Genomic DNA, 16,931 nt, shown 5'->3' with positions numbered 1-16,931 from the left:
TTTCAGACAACGAGTGTAGTTCAAAGTGCTTCACAGAAAGAGCAAAATACAACAAGAAAGCTTCAACAAAACAAAACAAAAGGAGCAACTAAAACAGGAAACGGACATTGAGAACCGGTGTCATCTATTCTAACAAGTGAGAAGTTGTACCCAACACATGGCAAGAAAACCAAAGCCACAACAGCTACGTCGCTATTGCAACACCCACAACACCATCTTACACACTACACTCACACACACTCACACGGGCAGTGACGTCACACAGTTACCCTTCGCAGTGTTGCAACGCTATCTCCTCCTATCGCGCCCATCGCCAACACTCGACACCACTCGCCAAAAAATGCTCATTGCACTGCCACCAAAGATGCCTCCCGTCCACACTCACGGCGGCAATGCATTTGTTTACTACAAACATTATCGCCCCAAGCACCCACACCCCCGGAACACTGTTGCCCTTTCACCACGCTAAATATGCAAGTGAGCACAAATTACATGTGAGAAAATTCATTCACAAGCCCACAAATGCCATTCAAATGCCATTCAACACACACTACGACTCGCTTACAATTCGCGAACCTGGCAACTACTACCCGTGTTTTAATTGGCTACTAGCTCTCAGCCACTCCCCCGTGCTGATTCTGAACATCTGATCTCCGAGTCTCCCTGTCCGCAGGAGAAGAGAAGGAGAGGAATTGTCGCCTCACGATTTTGCTTATTCCTTCTAAATCTCTGTATATAAAATATAAATCACTCAGCGAATCTCTTAGTTACATCAACATTGTTCTTTGTCAGTAGTTGGTTTGTGCTAAGTATTTACGATTACACAGATCGCATTGGGCTATTTCGCCTGCCAGCCTTACTGCCGAGTACTTTTGATTGCGCACACACACACACACACGCACACGCACGCCTGGCTTGCACACACACACACACACAGGAATAGCCATGCATGCAGGCTATACACGGCGCCAGCGAGACAGGACGTTATAATCTTGAGTTTCATTAAATAACTGTCTTTCTCCGCACGCGCACACAACATTATTCAAGTGAAATGCGTAACGGCAATATTGGGCTAATATAGGCTACCAATACAGGACGTTATAATCTTCAGTTTCATTAAATAACTCTGTCTTTCTCCGCACGTGCACGTGCGCACACAACATTATTCAAGTGAAATGCGTAACGCCAATATTGGGCTAATATAGGCTACCAATATGTGGGTAGCCTACAGGGATTTACCGACGGAATGAATATATATATAATCATCTATACCAGGGCTGTCCACACTTTTTTTTTTACTTCAGAGCTACTTTCAAAACGACCAGCTCATATACCCACCAAATAAAACTATTACAAAATGTAATTGAGGCTACATACAGTGGTGTCCCCTTCGTCTGTACCAGGCTGACGTCTATAGGTTTTGAAAGGTACCTTTCTTTTTTCTTTCTTTTTTTTAATTTATTTACCCAGGGAAGTAGCTGAGCACAGGTGCTCATTTTCAGCAACGCCCTGCACATCGAAACACACACACACACACACACACACACACACACACACACACACACACACACACACACACACACACACAAAATGTCATGTCAAAGGTACCTCTGGAAGCCACACCTCTGATGGGTCGGGTTTAGTCTTAAGGGGTGTGTTTTTTCACCCACTGTGTAATACAATGAATGGACGGTAGGTGGCAGTAGTACAGAGGCCAGAGCAACTATAAGACAAACGCACATGGAATGGGAAATAGAGGGGGGGAAATGGAAATGGTAGGGTTTTTATTTTTGGTATTTGACTTTGCTACTGATGATTGTACGCAACAACAACTATTGCATTGTGTGTTTGAGCTGACAGGCCCTTTTTATGTCAATCAATCAAGTAATCTCAGGTCATCTCAAGCGGCAGATGCAAAAATAGTTTTTTATATTAAAATTATATATATTTTTAGGGCCATGTCATGTGGTCTACCTGCAAAGCCTTTGTGATCTATAACTTTTGGGCACCGCTTAACGTCAGATCAGGGGTTTTGTCGGCCAGCGCCAAAAATGCTCCCCGACAGCATAATCAGAGCAAATACCGGGCAGTGTGTATGAGCCATAACGTGTTGACTACACTACACTACACTAATAAGGACACATAATAATAACTAATAACCCATCCGTTACTACATGTGGAGTCAACTCCCGCAATTTCCTTCTTCCCATAGTGCGCGGCAACGTAACTCTGGCATGAGCGGCCGCAAAGCGGCCGCGAAATTCTAGTATATAATAAACCAGACTTTCCCCGAATTTACTTGGAGTGCATAAGGGATTTGAACCTGGGTCCCTCGCACAAGCTCCGATAGTCTCTGCTGCTGAGCTAATACAGAAGACCGACCGAGGATAAATAGCATGTTGAGCTTCATGCAATACCAACCGACCACTTCTACAGTAATTACATTTCTCAATAGATGAGCAGGGAGACCAAATACAACCACAGCAGTTGTGTTATATTGTGTATTGACCTACTCTACTCATATTGGTCAAAACAATGTTGTGGTCACTAAACAATGTATTGATCGCAGCTTTAAAACAAAGAGACATTAAATATCCACCGACTGTTACTGACTGTTGTTTTATAATGAACTCCATTTGACGTTTGACCTTTCTCTTCTCTCCGACAGCGGATTGGATAACAAGTGCTGTGTGTTTCCGTTGTCATTGGACAAAAACGAGAACCTTGCGGCCAAGAAGAAAAATGTCGCTATGCACACCAACTACCTATCGGCTTGCAGCTTCACCAACTCGGACATGCAGGTAAGAAGCCATGGATCTCTCGATCAATCAGTAACAGAGCCTGATCGATGCCAGATGTAGGCCTGATGCCAATCCCGATTTTGTCATTTGAAAAATGTTGATTTGATTAAAGTTTCTATTTGTAAAATGACTGGATTTCTCCATATAATGAAATTAAATAATCGATTATTTCAGTAGCAAGAGCTTCAAAAAGTATTCTAAATCGAGTCAACCAGTCCTGTAGTAGGCTATGCACTGGGAAAATGTGACATTATGACGTTATTTCAATAAACTAGAAATACGAGGAAATGAGGGCGAAACAAAGCTTGTCTTGCATAGCAACGGTTGCTATAACTATTTGGATTGACATTGGACAATCGCTTTTGGGGTGGGATTTTAGCGAAGGGCTAATTGCCAATCCAAAAAGTTAAATAATGGCCAAACCGATAAATCAGTCTGGCTCTTATAAGAAGCTCTATGGACAAATCTGGAATTGCAGTTAACCACTTGAAGGTCTTCACACTTCGAGGGCGTGACAGAGAAACAATACGAAAATATTAATTAAGTATGCCCCATCAAAATGATTCATATAATTGATGCCTCACTCATTCATACACACACACACAGGTTGATGCCTTTAATTCGCAGTCACACACAAAGCCCCACCTCGTACAGTATGTGGTGTGAATAATTCAGTGCAGTCAGGTCTTCAGCAGGGCAGAGGAGCAGGCCACAGAGGGAGCAGGCCCCCAGGGGGTGACGAGGAGCAGGGGACGGGAGACGAACGTGACGGACTGATGGTCCCTCATTGTGGGGGTATTAATAGACACAGAGTGGCCTTTATCTGGCAATGAGCGGAGCCTGCTGTGACCTAAGGACACAGTATTTAACACACACACACACACACACACACACACACACACACACCCACACACACACACACTCACACACACACACACACACACACACGTTATCGTGTGTGCACACACGCTCATAATCACATACTGCATGGCAATGTGAGCACACACAAATGCCCGTATTGTACAGTATGTCACGCATGCAGCACACGCACCCACACAGGAACACTGCAAAAACACCCTTTAACTCAAAGGTAGTGTAGGCTGAGTGATGCCATTTTGTTTGTTCTTTAACAAACACTATTCTTCAGTCGGGATACCAGTTTTATCCAATCGGCGGAGAGAACCCATGCAGGATACAGGATAAACAATTGAAATTGGAATTGAGGAAACAAATAAACAGTAGACAATTTAAAAATATTATATAATGTTTTCCCCTAAGTACCCGTATTAAAGAGTGGGAGAGACTGGGAGAACAAAAACAAGCACTCTGTAGCAACTAGCAATGCGTCCAACCACAATGAAGTGTATTGTAGGATCTTCATGGTTACTATTAATGCTACACATGTCATTTCTGCTACAGTTGATATAATGTTCATTGTCTGCAATGTCCTACTGCACTTCCCTCTGTTCACCACTGAGGGGCAGTATCATACCTAGGCTGTCCATGTATTGTGCAGTGTGTCACAGTAGGAATGGGAAATGAAATAAAGCGATGTAGACCTGCCAATATTATCATTATCTACATACTATACTATCTACATACTACGGGGGTTGAGAAAGAGTACAATATTTAGTTTGATTTCTTCCGTAGTACACCTTTTATGTATATTTTACATGACACATTGCAATATTCCATTAGTATACTTGATATCAGTGAAAGGCTTAGTAGTCTTTAGGTCTATTGTAAGTGATTTTCTTTATGTCTTTATTTATTTATTTATTGTGTGCTAAGATAAGATATATTTTATATGCTAGTAATCATTGTTAACAGGGGTCTCCCCATCTCTCCAGCTCTTTTAAACAGAAATTACATTTTCAGGTCAGTATACCAATTTCATCCAATCAGGTGAGATGGTTCATACAGGATACAGGAAAAGAAACAGGATAATAAATTATGAAATAAATATAGGCATGAGCAGAAGACGATTGAATTGGAACACTATAAAATTAAATATCCTGATTGGAATGAAATTGTTGTCAGGTATTACATTTTCTTTTTACTAACCCATTCTGAACGGTGTTTGGTGTTTTAACTAAGCATTATGCTATACTTTAGCTATTGAAAAATAGCAGATCTACAAGCTCATAGCGTGGCACAGAGTGGCGCGCTACAAGCTTGTAGGTCTGCTATTTTTGAAAAATCGTGAAAAGGCGGCACAAATCTTTGAATATAATATTCTTTCAGAAGACTTTTTATTCTTTTCGACGTCAGGCCTAAATGGGTAAAAGAGCTAGAGAGACGGGTCATTGACCATGCATTTAGGAAACAGAAACAGTCCTTTGATACGATGACGTGTGAAAGTTGTCATTTACTTGGAAGTCGAACGTCAAGAACGTCCACCGAGAAGGTAGCTAGAATCTGACGGGAAAGTGTACCGCATTGACTGGTTTGAGTCACCATTATAAGGAAATGGGCCTACATAATCAATCACACGTGTCTGCTTGCTCATACATTAATAATGGAAGGTTCAGAGAACTGAATAAGGGCAACTATGGGACGACGTCCATATCCCATATCCCCCCTCCCAACACAACAGTCACAGTGGTCCCCAGATCAGTCAGGAAGGTGGTTCACAATCAGTTGAAAAGCCCTGCTCTATAAGGATCTGAATACAGAGTTTGAACTTTTTAATACGTTTTTACCAAAATAAATCTCACTTAAACTACCTTTAATGCAAGTCCACACATTGCTATTGTTTGCATTAAGTATGCTATATCTTTTTCGGGGAGGGCTTTTTCTGCCTTTATCGATACAGATAGTAAGGTCATTTTTATTTGTTTTATTTAGTAGTCTGACAGGAAATGGGAATTGACATGCAGCAATGGTCCGGTCCATTAAGAGTGTGTGTGTGTGTGTGTGTGTGTGTGTGTGTGTGTGTGTGTGTGTGTGTGTGTGTGTGTGTGTGTGTGTGTGTGTGTGTGTGTGTGTGTGTGTGTGTGTGTGTGTGTGTGTGTGTGTGTGTGTGTGTGTGTGTGTGTGCGCGCGCGCACATTCTAGATCTTGACTTCCAGTGGTGACGGCACATGTGCCTTGTGGGATGTGGAGAGCTCTCAGCTGCTGCAGAGTTTCCATGGTCACACAGCTGATGTGCTGTCCCTGCACCTCGCCCCCTCAGAGACCGGCAACACCTTCGTGTCTGGGGTGAGTTGTGTGTGTGTGTGTGTGTGTGTTGTGATGAAAGTAAAAGTAGCAATTCCACTATATTAAAACACCCTGTATTTTAAAAAAAACAACATATTTTCAGTAAAAAATACAAAAGTATTAGCATCAGAATATCAGTCACTGTTAGTGTTTTCTTGTTTGCTTTTTCAAAATCAATGTCTGATTTTTTAAATTTTTATGATTTAATTGATATGTTCAGTTAACCGTTGCACCACTATACAGTATTTTTTATTTAAGCTCAGACACAGAAACACAGGACCATTTCCAGCACCCACCAGTAAACAGTGACGTAAAGATCATGTGAAAGTGTTTAGGTTATCGATGGTGTAAGCATGCCTGAGTGGCCACACATACTGTACATACAGTATGCTGCCTTCAGCTGAATTCAAAACCACATAGGGCCTCTGGTTAGAGAGAGCTGTAACATTAATATTAATCAGCAATGCAATTATGGGCTCATATACGGTATGGTATGTGGTAGCAGAATCAGCACAGCTGGTGCTAATCGATTAAATGTTGGGCTGAATTAAAGAGGAAAACCCACCAAAAGAACGCAGTGTTTTTTATTTACTGGAGATTCTGTTAATTGCCTACATCAGTGATTCTCAACCTATGGTACGTGTACCTTTGCCGGTACTTAGCGACCCCTCTGGTGGTACGCAGAATGTTCCCGAAAATGAAAAAGATGGGGGTGGAATAAGCTGTGAGTTGGTGCCGACAAAACACGGTGCAGTGAGCAGTCATGGTGGATGTCTCGGACGGACCTACTACAACACTATTGCTGCATTCAGGAGCGCCAGTGAAATGACACACAGGCTGGTGTTGTGGTCGCCGCTGAAATGGAAAAAAAACACACCATTTAATATGACGCAGAAACTAGGGTTCAACATAACTGGAGTAGGGGGGGGGGGGGGGGGACAGAGAAGTGAAAACGAAACGCCTGCGGACGTCTCCGAGGTTACAGGAGTAGCCTACAGACAGTGGTAATGTAAGGAATGAAACCCATTTCAAACAGCGCATCTTACAGCCAAAGCCAAACACGTAGCGTATAGCCTACTCAGAGCCACTATGGCTCTGAGCCTACTGAAGAGTGTTGATTCAAAACAGCTGTAACCAATTAAAGCCAGCTACGTGCACATCGCAAAGCCGGCGGTAAAGGTTAAAATTTCTCGTAGCTCCCTCGCACATTTTTCTACTTCTCATTAGCAATAAGTGTGTATGTGTGTATTATTTTAACTTAATGGTAGCACCCGGAGAGCCAATTATTTTCTGAGCTGGTAGCTACCACGGGCCTACATGGAATGCTGGTTAGTTGCACCAGGCCACCACTCCCAAAATAGAGGATGTCTCATTTTCAAAGTTTCATTGTAGTTTGTTTTACTTACACTTAATTCATTCCCATTGTTGAGAATTAAATGCCCTAGTGGATACTGATAAGCAAAGCTCTCTCTAAGAGAAATGTCATCATAATGATATTGTCGCTATTGGTATGTCCAAAACCGTTACTTTTCAGGGAATGGTAAAATTGGATCCAGTGTAATTGTTATTAAGCTCTTGTGAATGTGTGTGTGTGTGTGTGTGTGTGTGTGTGTGTGTGTGTGTGTGTGTGTGTGTGTGTGTGTGTGTGTGTGTGTGTGTGTGTGTGTGTGTGTGTGTGTGTGTGTGCGTGTGCGTGTGCGTGTGCATGCGTGTGTTTATCAGGGCTGTGATAAGAAATGTAACGTGTGGGACATGCGCTCTGGCCAGAACGTCCAGTCCTTCGAGACCCACGACTCTGACGTCAACTGTGTCAGGTGAGTTCAGGTCCCAATTAGTGAGTTACAGCTACAATTCCGGGACTTTTTTCAATGAGTAAAATGTTATTCTGACTAATCAGAATGATAGGTAAGGGATAATATCTGCCTAGGTGGTCATTGTCGGGAGATAATTCACCAACAGGGTTTTTTTAGTTTTCGCGTCACCCTGGTTAATCACCCTGAAGGTGAATATTATCCCGTTTATTACATGGCTACTTAAAGGGACACTTCACCCTTTTTGCAAAAAAATATATGTTAATGACGTTTAGAAGCTTTAGAAGCTTTAGATCCTGGAGATCTTTATGTGTGTAATATGTGATTTTAGATTGTAGCAGTGAGCCTGTTGTCTCTGATGTCATGGACACATGGACATGGACAGTTTGTGCTTAAAATGTACTGTAAATTCTACAAACTGTTAATAAATATTTCAATTTTCAATCAATCAAAAAAAAACACTGGGCTCACTTCCTTCCTGGACTACATGTTGTCTCAGTAAGACAGCTCTCCCCCTATCCACAAGGAGGAGCAGTGCACCAAATAATTATGGGAATTGTAGTCCAGGAAGGTAGTGAGACCAGTGTCCATGACATCAGAGACAACAGGCTCACTGCTACAATCTTAAATAACTAAAACCACATATTACACACATAAATACCCCCAGGAAAGTGATCTAAAGCTTCTAAACGTCATTAACATATATTTTTTTGCAAAAAGGGTGAAGTGTCCCTTTAATACATAAATTAATAAATTGACCCAAGAAATAACACACCGCTGAATTCTGTGATTGACCAATCAGAATCAAGCATTCAACCAAGTTTACTGACGAGTTTGAGCATTCTTACTAATCTTTCAAGACACACAGAATGTTTTGTTCTATGACTATGAGCAAATACCAAATATCACCTCCTCTCCCTCTGACTTGCTGACAGGTGAAATTTTAGGCCTGTTTTAAAGGAGGCCAGTGATGTTCTTGTTTTAAGGGAAGGGGGCAGGGTATTCCGTATATTGTATATAGCTGTTGAGCTTCACATTGACCACTATAACAATAGTACAGTACAGAGTACAGTACACACACACACACACACACGCACGCACGCACACACACACACACACACACACACACACACACACACACACACACACACACACACACACACACACACACACACACACACACACACACAGCCTGCACCGCTCAGTTCACACGGGTGTGATTCTTTAATGGGCGTGGCTAGCGATTCAGGGCTGGTCTTGTTGCCATACTGAAGCGGCGACACCAAAAGGAAATATCTTTTCATTTTGGTTCATGTGATAAACCATTCCTTCTGCCACGGCTTGTCAACTCCCAGCTGTGTATATAAATAAAGTTTAACATTTCTTATATTTGTTTGTGCTCAGGTACTACCCCAGCGGAGATGCTTTTGCCTCTGCCTCTGACGATGCAACCGTGAGTTCTGCCAGTATTTATCTATACTTTATTTCTTTAAGCTATATGTTTATTGTTTACTTTATTCATAACAGTAGACTGAAGAAGGCCATAAAGGACTGGGTTAGAGATAAGACCTGCTGCATTATGTCTTCCTGCTGATGTCCCTGCTTTGTCATGTCAACATGTTTTCACTCTCTTCACTGCGATAATGTTTTAATCGCATGGCCACAGAGCCGCGTCGTTTCCACTGACTTTGATGGCACAGGTCAAAGGTCAGAGTCTTCCTTTAAAGCAGCGGTTCTCAACCTGTTCTCGATCAGAGGTGCCCACTTGAAAAAAAGTGCCCACGGTCCACCCATCTGACCACATAACACGGAGAAGATTCATAGATGCAGTGAAAGAGGGCATGAAGTTAGTTAGTTGTTGTGAGTGTGTGTGTGTGTGTGTGTGTGTGTGTGTGTGTGTGTGTGTGTGTGTGTGTGTGTGTGTGTGTGTGTGTGTGCGTGCGTGCGTGCGTGCGTGCGTGCGTGCGTGCGTGCGTGCGTGCGTGCGTGCGTGCGTGCGTGCGTGCGTGCGTGCGTGCGTGCGTGCGTGCGTGCGTGCGTGCGTGCGTGCGTGCGTGCGTGCGTGCGTGCGTGCGTGCGTGCGTGCGTGCGTGCGTGCGTGCGTGCGTGCGTGCGTGCGTGCGTGCGGTTAGTGTTTCCCTTTGCCTATTTCGTTCTGGTTCTTGTCAGATCGTTCATGTATACCTGATTGTACGGAGAAATATGCTTTTCTTTCACGGCCCACAGGTTTTGCACCACTGCTTTAAAGGGACACTTTGCAATATACTTTTTTTTTTAGAGTTTTCAGTGTTGTTTTTACAAGACCTTGTGGGAAACGGACGGTGCACTGTACAACGTACACAGGCACTTCATATTTTACAGGGCAAGTTCAAGTCAAATCAAACGGCCCATCAGGTAACTTGAAAGAAAGATGCCGAGCTTTAAAGCACACAAAATAAACTTTTCAGACGTGCATCTGAAATGCATTCAACTGGTCCGATTTTGTTTTATTAGTGTGTCAGTCGGCTCCATGATGAATCTCTATCATTTAACTGCATCTGGCTGGCTTAAGTGTTAATTCAGCTGTCTACGCACTGCAGTAAAGCAGGTAACCGTGCCAACAGAGAGTCAATGAGGAAAAACCTTTTGGCAACCTTTGGCAATAAAGAAAACAAAAAACACTGTCACAAAGATTTGTACTAGATAAGTTTTAGTATGACTCAACGTCCAGTTTGCCTGTCCTATATCACCAGAACATTAGATTATAATGATTGTAATTTTGTTATTATGCTGTACCGCAAAGATGATACAGTATAATAAGCAGCAGGTACAAAAGAGTGGCAACGCACCGGTAGGTTCACATAAGTAGCAGCAGGTAACGTACTGTATGTACATGAGGTACAAAAGGTATAGCAGCACAACAGCAGGTCCACGTAAGAAGGTAGCCTCAGGCCAAAATGTTCACAGGTAACGATCCTCATGGTAGATCCACAAAGGGAGGGTATTTCTCACAGGGGAGCCATCAATCCACATGAAGAAGGTATAATCCCAACTATTGAAAAGGTCTGTCAAAGGAAAGTGTTCCAAGTGTGTTCAGGCCTCGTTCAGCAGAACAGCAGTCTGATGCCAGCCGGGTGGAAGCTGTTGTTGTGAAAGAAATGTGGTTGTGGTTGGGGTGGTGACGTATATGTACTGTCCTTGATGATACGGTGAGCTCTGACTTGCGTAGTCAATGGGACATGCATGTAATGACAACTGTGTGTGTGTGTGTGTGCGTGTGTGTGTGTGTGTGTGTGTGTGTGTGTGTGTGTGTGTGTGTGCTCGTGTGCATGTTTCAGTGTCGTCTCTATGACCTGCGTGCTGACCGCGAGGTCGCCATCTACCAGAAGGACAGCATCATTTTCGGTGCTACAAGTGTGGACTTCTCTCAGAGTGGTAAGGGGACACTGTTCTCATTGGTTCAGAGCGGTAAGGGAACAAGGCTCTCATTGGTTCAGAGCGTTAAGGGGACACATTGGTTCAGTGCAGGGCTGGAGAATAAAATATGTAGGCTTAAAAGAAAAGTGCACTTTCTCCTATGAAAGAATACAGGCAGGTGCTTATGGGCACTAGTTTGCTCTTTGCTGCTGTGTGGGAATATTGCAGGTTCAGTGGGGTCCTTATGACAGTTCCAGGGGGTCCCCAGCTAAATGATAATTAGGAACCAAATGGACCCTTATGGGTCTGTAACTCAGATGACAGGTCCATTTGGTTCCATTTGTACTCTCTCGGGGTTAAATTGACTTTGATTGTACAATATACATTGGGGTCCCAAAGATAGAAATGCCATTAAATGCGAGACCGTAGCCTAATTCAGGTCAATCCTGGGGGTCCTTGAAATGAAAATGGTTGAGAATCACTGCTAAAGCCGTAAAAATCTTCTCTTATGTTGGTTCTTGGCCAGTATTTTCTAATAGGGGTCCGCAGGCTAATGAGTGTCAATTTGGGTGTCAATGACATGCCTGAGGAAGGTCGCAAGACCGAAACGTTGCTTCTTTACATTACAATAAATGCTCTGAACCTAGCAAGTGGCGGTATGCGGGTGTCCCTCCTTTCTTCTACATTGTATGCCTCGTCATCATCGCACCTGCTCCAAATTACCTAGCGGGTGTGCGGAAGTCATCTCTCTATAGGGTAATTGACATGGAAGAGTTTCAGAACCACTGATTTATAATAACTAGAAGCTCGACCTGGCGTTACAGGTGTAACGCAGAAACCTGTGGCCCGTAGAGTGATGTTACCATGGGTGTGTCATAGGTGTGTCATGTCGCTGTTTGCTAACGTTGTGTAGAGTGGGCCTAGTGGGGCAAAAGATGTGGCTGAAATGTGCCTGAAATGCGTTTTATATTAACCATACAATATGTGAAGACATTGAGTCCTTGAGCAAATTTGGAGGCATGGTGGAGAGATGGTCGGCCTGTGATGAGCTGACGCACACACAGCGACGTTGCCTCTCTGATTCTGGTAGTGGGATAATATGTGGGACATATGCACCTATAGATCTTTAACTCTTCAGAGAGCTCTTGAGAGAGCGTAAAATACGCTCTCTCTCAAGAGTTCAATTATTGTTAAACATCTGCATTAATTAATTTACAAGTGTGTAAACAATGTGTACACCATTAAGAATCTAGAATAATTGATATTTTTGATCGACGTCTGCCTGTTATCTCTCCTATGGTAGCAACGTCATCAATACAGCATGGAATTGTGGACAAAATCGTATCCAACGACAAAAACATATTTTAAGTCTGAGAAATGTCATCAAATTGTGATTCGTGCCGTGGCTCAAATGCCGAATAAAGAATGGGCCATGATATGAAAAGGGCGGATCGAAAACCACTGTATTAATGAGAAGATCAACCAGGTTTTCTCGATTCAAGACGTGTATGGATGGATTATTGAAATAATCACATGTCCTCCCCACCACCAGGACGCCTGCTGTTTGCCGGCTACAACGACTACACTGTGAACGCCTGGGACGTGCTGAAGGGAACCCGCGTCTCCATCCTCTTTGGGCATGAGAACCGCATCAGTTCCCTCAAAGTGTCACCAGATGGCACTGCGTTCTGTTCGGCCTCCTGGGACAACACTCTGAGAGTGAGTATATGGTGGCTTGTTGTGTGTTTCATGTCCTAGAGCAGTGGTTCCCAAACTTTTCAGGTGTGGAGACCCAAAAGAGAGATTTAGGGGCCGATTCATACTCCTATTTTAGAGCTGAATAAAAGTCGGTTCGGCGCTGTAGAGCCTACAATGTGACGTCATTTGAGGTTCGGGGGGGGCGGGTACCGTCCTAAAGTATAGGCTCTTCGGTGCTACTGAAAATACGATCAAATATGGGATATCCTGTAATCGGCAGACAACTAGGTCTAATTTGAAATTCGGAATATCCCATATTCGGCAGAATGAACAATTTAACGTCATGCAGCGCTCAGTGGTTACATTTATAAAATGCAGCAGAATGAACTGGACCACTGAAATGGGAATGTGTTGCCCAGTTATGAATCAAACTATATGGCAGCAAGAATGCACCTATAATATGTCCTGTTCTCTCGTGTTCTATAGATCTGGGCCTGAAGCTGTCGGTGCCACTGAGATCCACAGTCTGGAATAGGGCTATAAAGAAGAGGGGTTCTGAGTCCTGACCCTGAAGTGAACACTGCTGTAAGAATGTGTGTTTTGTTGCCATCCCTTTAGTCGTCATGATGAACTCACATATACTGTACACAATATGCACACGGTTACTGTAGCTCACCTCAGACCATGTATCAGTATATATCCTTACAGTGTAGGTTTGACACTTTGGCACGTTGGAAGCTATACGTAATGAACATGAATGCTCGTTCATTGAGTTTGTATTCCTAATGTTTGTTATTGTCAGCTCAACAACTGACATTGTGTTATTCTATTATTAGCAGTATTCAGTGGTGGACAAAGTACTCAAGAGCAGTTCTTGAGTAAAAAAGAAAAAAAAGTACAAAGTGAAGTTTCTTTGTAATATCAATGCGGTTATTGAAATGTAGAACCCAATGTAGAACAAAAACAAATAAATCATAGTGTATTTTTTGTTTGGGTCTCATATTGGGTCCCATGAGTCAGGAATACAATGTTTGTCTTTGAAATGCAGTGGAGTGAAAGTATAAGTAAATGTTCGTAGATGTTCTCCAACCACTGGCATTATTTGATGATGATGATCTGTTTGTATGACAGTATAGCCCTCCAGCAGCATGTCTAGTTTATACTGCCCTGGAATGTAGTGTAACTGCAGACAAGTACTTATTGTCTTGTACATAATGTACATTATTTCACTGCCAATACCCTGTTCCTCTAAAGACTGCTATATAAAAAAAAACACAAGCCAGTTTTAACAAAGCACATTTTGTTCATACTGTAGAACGGTTTAGGTTCTCAAATATTTTCCTGTCAAGGACCCCCAAATTGGATGCTCCGATCAGGTTTTTTGGGACCGATCCCGATTGTTTTTCTGATGATCGGGTCCGATACCTGAACCGATCTTGTGCGTAAGAGTCAAATTTGAATATTTCCTAAATTAATACAGTATATGTCAAAAACCCACGTCTATACTGTTCCTGTGTGTGGGGATGGAAGGGAAGAATGTTTAGGCCTGTCATAAAAATGCTAATATATCTGTCATCCTTTATACCACTTAAATGGTGTAAAAGATCGGTTTCTCCAGATAAGGTAAATTGCCGATCACAGATGGGGTAAATTGCTGATCACCGATCGGAGTGAACATCGAAGAATATCGAAGATCGGCGGCTGATTATCAGAGCATCTCTACCAAATTTCGTATCAACATTCTACCGAAAATAGCAGTAATACAAGATTAAAAGTTGTGAGTTTGTAGATAGGCTATTTTAATATACAGTAGGCAAAATAATGAATACAAAATATAATAAGGCATACTTGTTTAAACTGTTCCGCATTTTCCTGGGGACCGCCTAGAGCCCCTTCAAGGACCCATGGGGATCCCCAGACCACACTTTGAGAACCAGTGCTGCAAAACTACAGTATTCTCGACACATCCATGTACTGATATACTGTTCTGTTCTTCTGATTGTCCATGAAACGCACAAAACAGAATTTCTATGTACAGAAACTATAGGTTTTTATATTTTCTGATTATTTCCTTAACTGCACACACCAAGGTGACACTAAGAGGACAATACAATTAAAAACTATAACATTTGAAGTAATGCGTTTGTTTTTCCATTTTGTTCTTTGTTCTGTACTGGAACATGATCCTTGTAACTGCCACAGGTTCAATAGAATGTCCACGCATCACACAGATGTCTTTTTCTTGATTGTATTTTATATCGACTTTTCAACTCCCCCAAACAGACATCAGGACACTATGAAATCTATAAAAAGGAACATGCACGAGTCCTCTGACTACTGAGTCCACACACAGATATGCATCCAATTATATAATAATCTCAAAGTTTGCTGTTCTGCATTACAGTAATACAAACAAACACATCACAACCAATAAAGAAATGCATAATGAAGAACATGTAGCCTACCGTGTGCAGTTTAAATTGTCTCTCTCTGATGTTCCCATAAAGGTCTCTCTCCAGCAACTCATCTGACATTTTCTGACAGGTGACACTGATCATGAAACCCTGTCTCCAGCACGAAATGTCATTTCCGGGTATATCGAACCAGGGACATTGTGTTTATGTGGCCAATATTGTTTTACCGGAATAGTGTTTTCGCTGTCTTTTTTTAGACAATGGTCAAAGATCAGCGTTCTGCATCCACATCAGTATCACCATGGATGTAGCACGCTGTGTGTGTGTGTGTGTGTGTGTGTGTGTGTGTGTGTGTGTGTGTGTGTGTGTGTGTGCATGTGCGTGTGTGCGTGCTTGCGTGTGTATCCTATATGAAAGGTCATTGAATTCCTGTGTGTGCAGGAAGGGGGGAATGTTAGGCCTGTCACCAAAATGCTAATATATCTGATGACATTTTTACCACTTAATAACAACCTTGTTTAGGTTCTTGGGAAGGAGTGTGGGAGATTACCTTGTCCAAATTTAAATCTGGACTTTACAGTCAAAATAACTCTTGAACCCACTTGAACCTACTGTATGCTCATATAATTGGTTGTCACTAGCATTTGTGTCTATACTAACTCTGTCTCAGAGGTTCAGAAACCTGCCTTGGTCATCTCAGAAGCAAGAGTCAAACTAAGAACAATGGCTTCTAATTCAGTGTGCTAACTTTCCTAGAAAGCGAAAGGCTTTCTGCATTAGGATCCGCAATGTATCTAGTTTCGGTCTTGACTTGGCGAGAGAGCCCCATCGCCATGAGAGTCATCAGATCAGTCATCTAGGCCTACGGGGAAACCCACAAAAGTGTGAAGCGTCAGTGCTACGTCGATGTTTCCGCGCTCTGTGTCATGGAATTACTGTCTCTTTTCTGCCGCTCTCGCTTCCCCATATCACTTGCTCTATGTCACTCTGTTCTTTCATAGAAATCTGGACCTAAAATGTGACATCATCTGCCATGAGATTCGGGAAAATGCAGGGGAGGAGGGGCTGGGGGAGGATGGGGGCTGCCTTGAGCACCTGCTGTTTTATGCCCCTGACGTGCAATTAGTAAAAGGAAAAATAAAAAGTCCTAGACCTCATTATGAAGAGCATTTGACAACAGATACAGTAATGATAATTTTATGGCTATAAATAAAATGACGTTCACCTCCACCTGATATGTCCTCTTCCGTTCTGGACCTTATGCCCAGGACCACAATGGAAACAAGCCCCTAGGGCCTAGGGCATCGATTATACTGTTTATGAATCTGTTCATAAATATTCAATAAATTAATGCTTTGCAGCTGTGACCAGCTTTTAGATGTTACTGTAAGTTTCATTGTGCAATTGATACTCCCTGCCCCCATCCATTCATTGTTACTTACACTTAAGTCTTTCTGAATATTAAACAAAAAATACATGTTAATTTGTTGTGAGCTTTTGTTAGCTTGGTACACAGTCTGACTGTTTCCCCCCATTTCCAATCAACATTATAAACATGGAATATCGAACATTCAAATCTACTTAATGGACTCAGATTACATTGCATTTAA

At 42.4% G+C, this 16,931-nt stretch overlaps 1 protein-coding gene across 1 annotated transcript in view; it reads left to right on the top strand.

Moving 5' to 3' along the window:
• The window catches only part of gnb5b (guanine nucleotide binding protein (G protein), beta 5b), a gene marked incomplete at its 3' end in the record, with an annotated part of 18,160 nt that extends 4,755 nt beyond the window's left edge, over positions 1 to 13,405 (top strand). The window contains exons 5-11 of the mRNA XM_083759360.1: positions 2,669 to 2,801; positions 5,859 to 6,002; positions 7,725 to 7,816; positions 9,218 to 9,266; positions 11,131 to 11,227; positions 12,762 to 12,928; positions 13,394 to 13,405. Coding sequence (XP_083615486.1) covers positions 2,669 to 2,801; positions 5,859 to 6,002; positions 7,725 to 7,816; positions 9,218 to 9,266; positions 11,131 to 11,227; positions 12,762 to 12,928; positions 13,394 to 13,405 — 694 coding nt within the window. The remainder of the gene's footprint in view (positions 1 to 2,668; positions 2,802 to 5,858; positions 6,003 to 7,724; positions 7,817 to 9,217; positions 9,267 to 11,130; positions 11,228 to 12,761; positions 12,929 to 13,393) is intronic.
• Positions 13,406 to 16,931: the final 3,526 nt, after the last annotated feature.

This window comes from Protomyctophum parallelum (genome assembly GCF_964188405.1).
Source record: "Protomyctophum parallelum genome assembly, chromosome: 2".
Lineage (NCBI taxonomy): Eukaryota > Metazoa > Chordata > Actinopteri > Myctophiformes > Myctophidae > Protomyctophum > Protomyctophum parallelum.
Note: the sequence above shows the minus strand (reverse complement) of the source record. Positions and strands in the feature narration are given on the sequence as shown.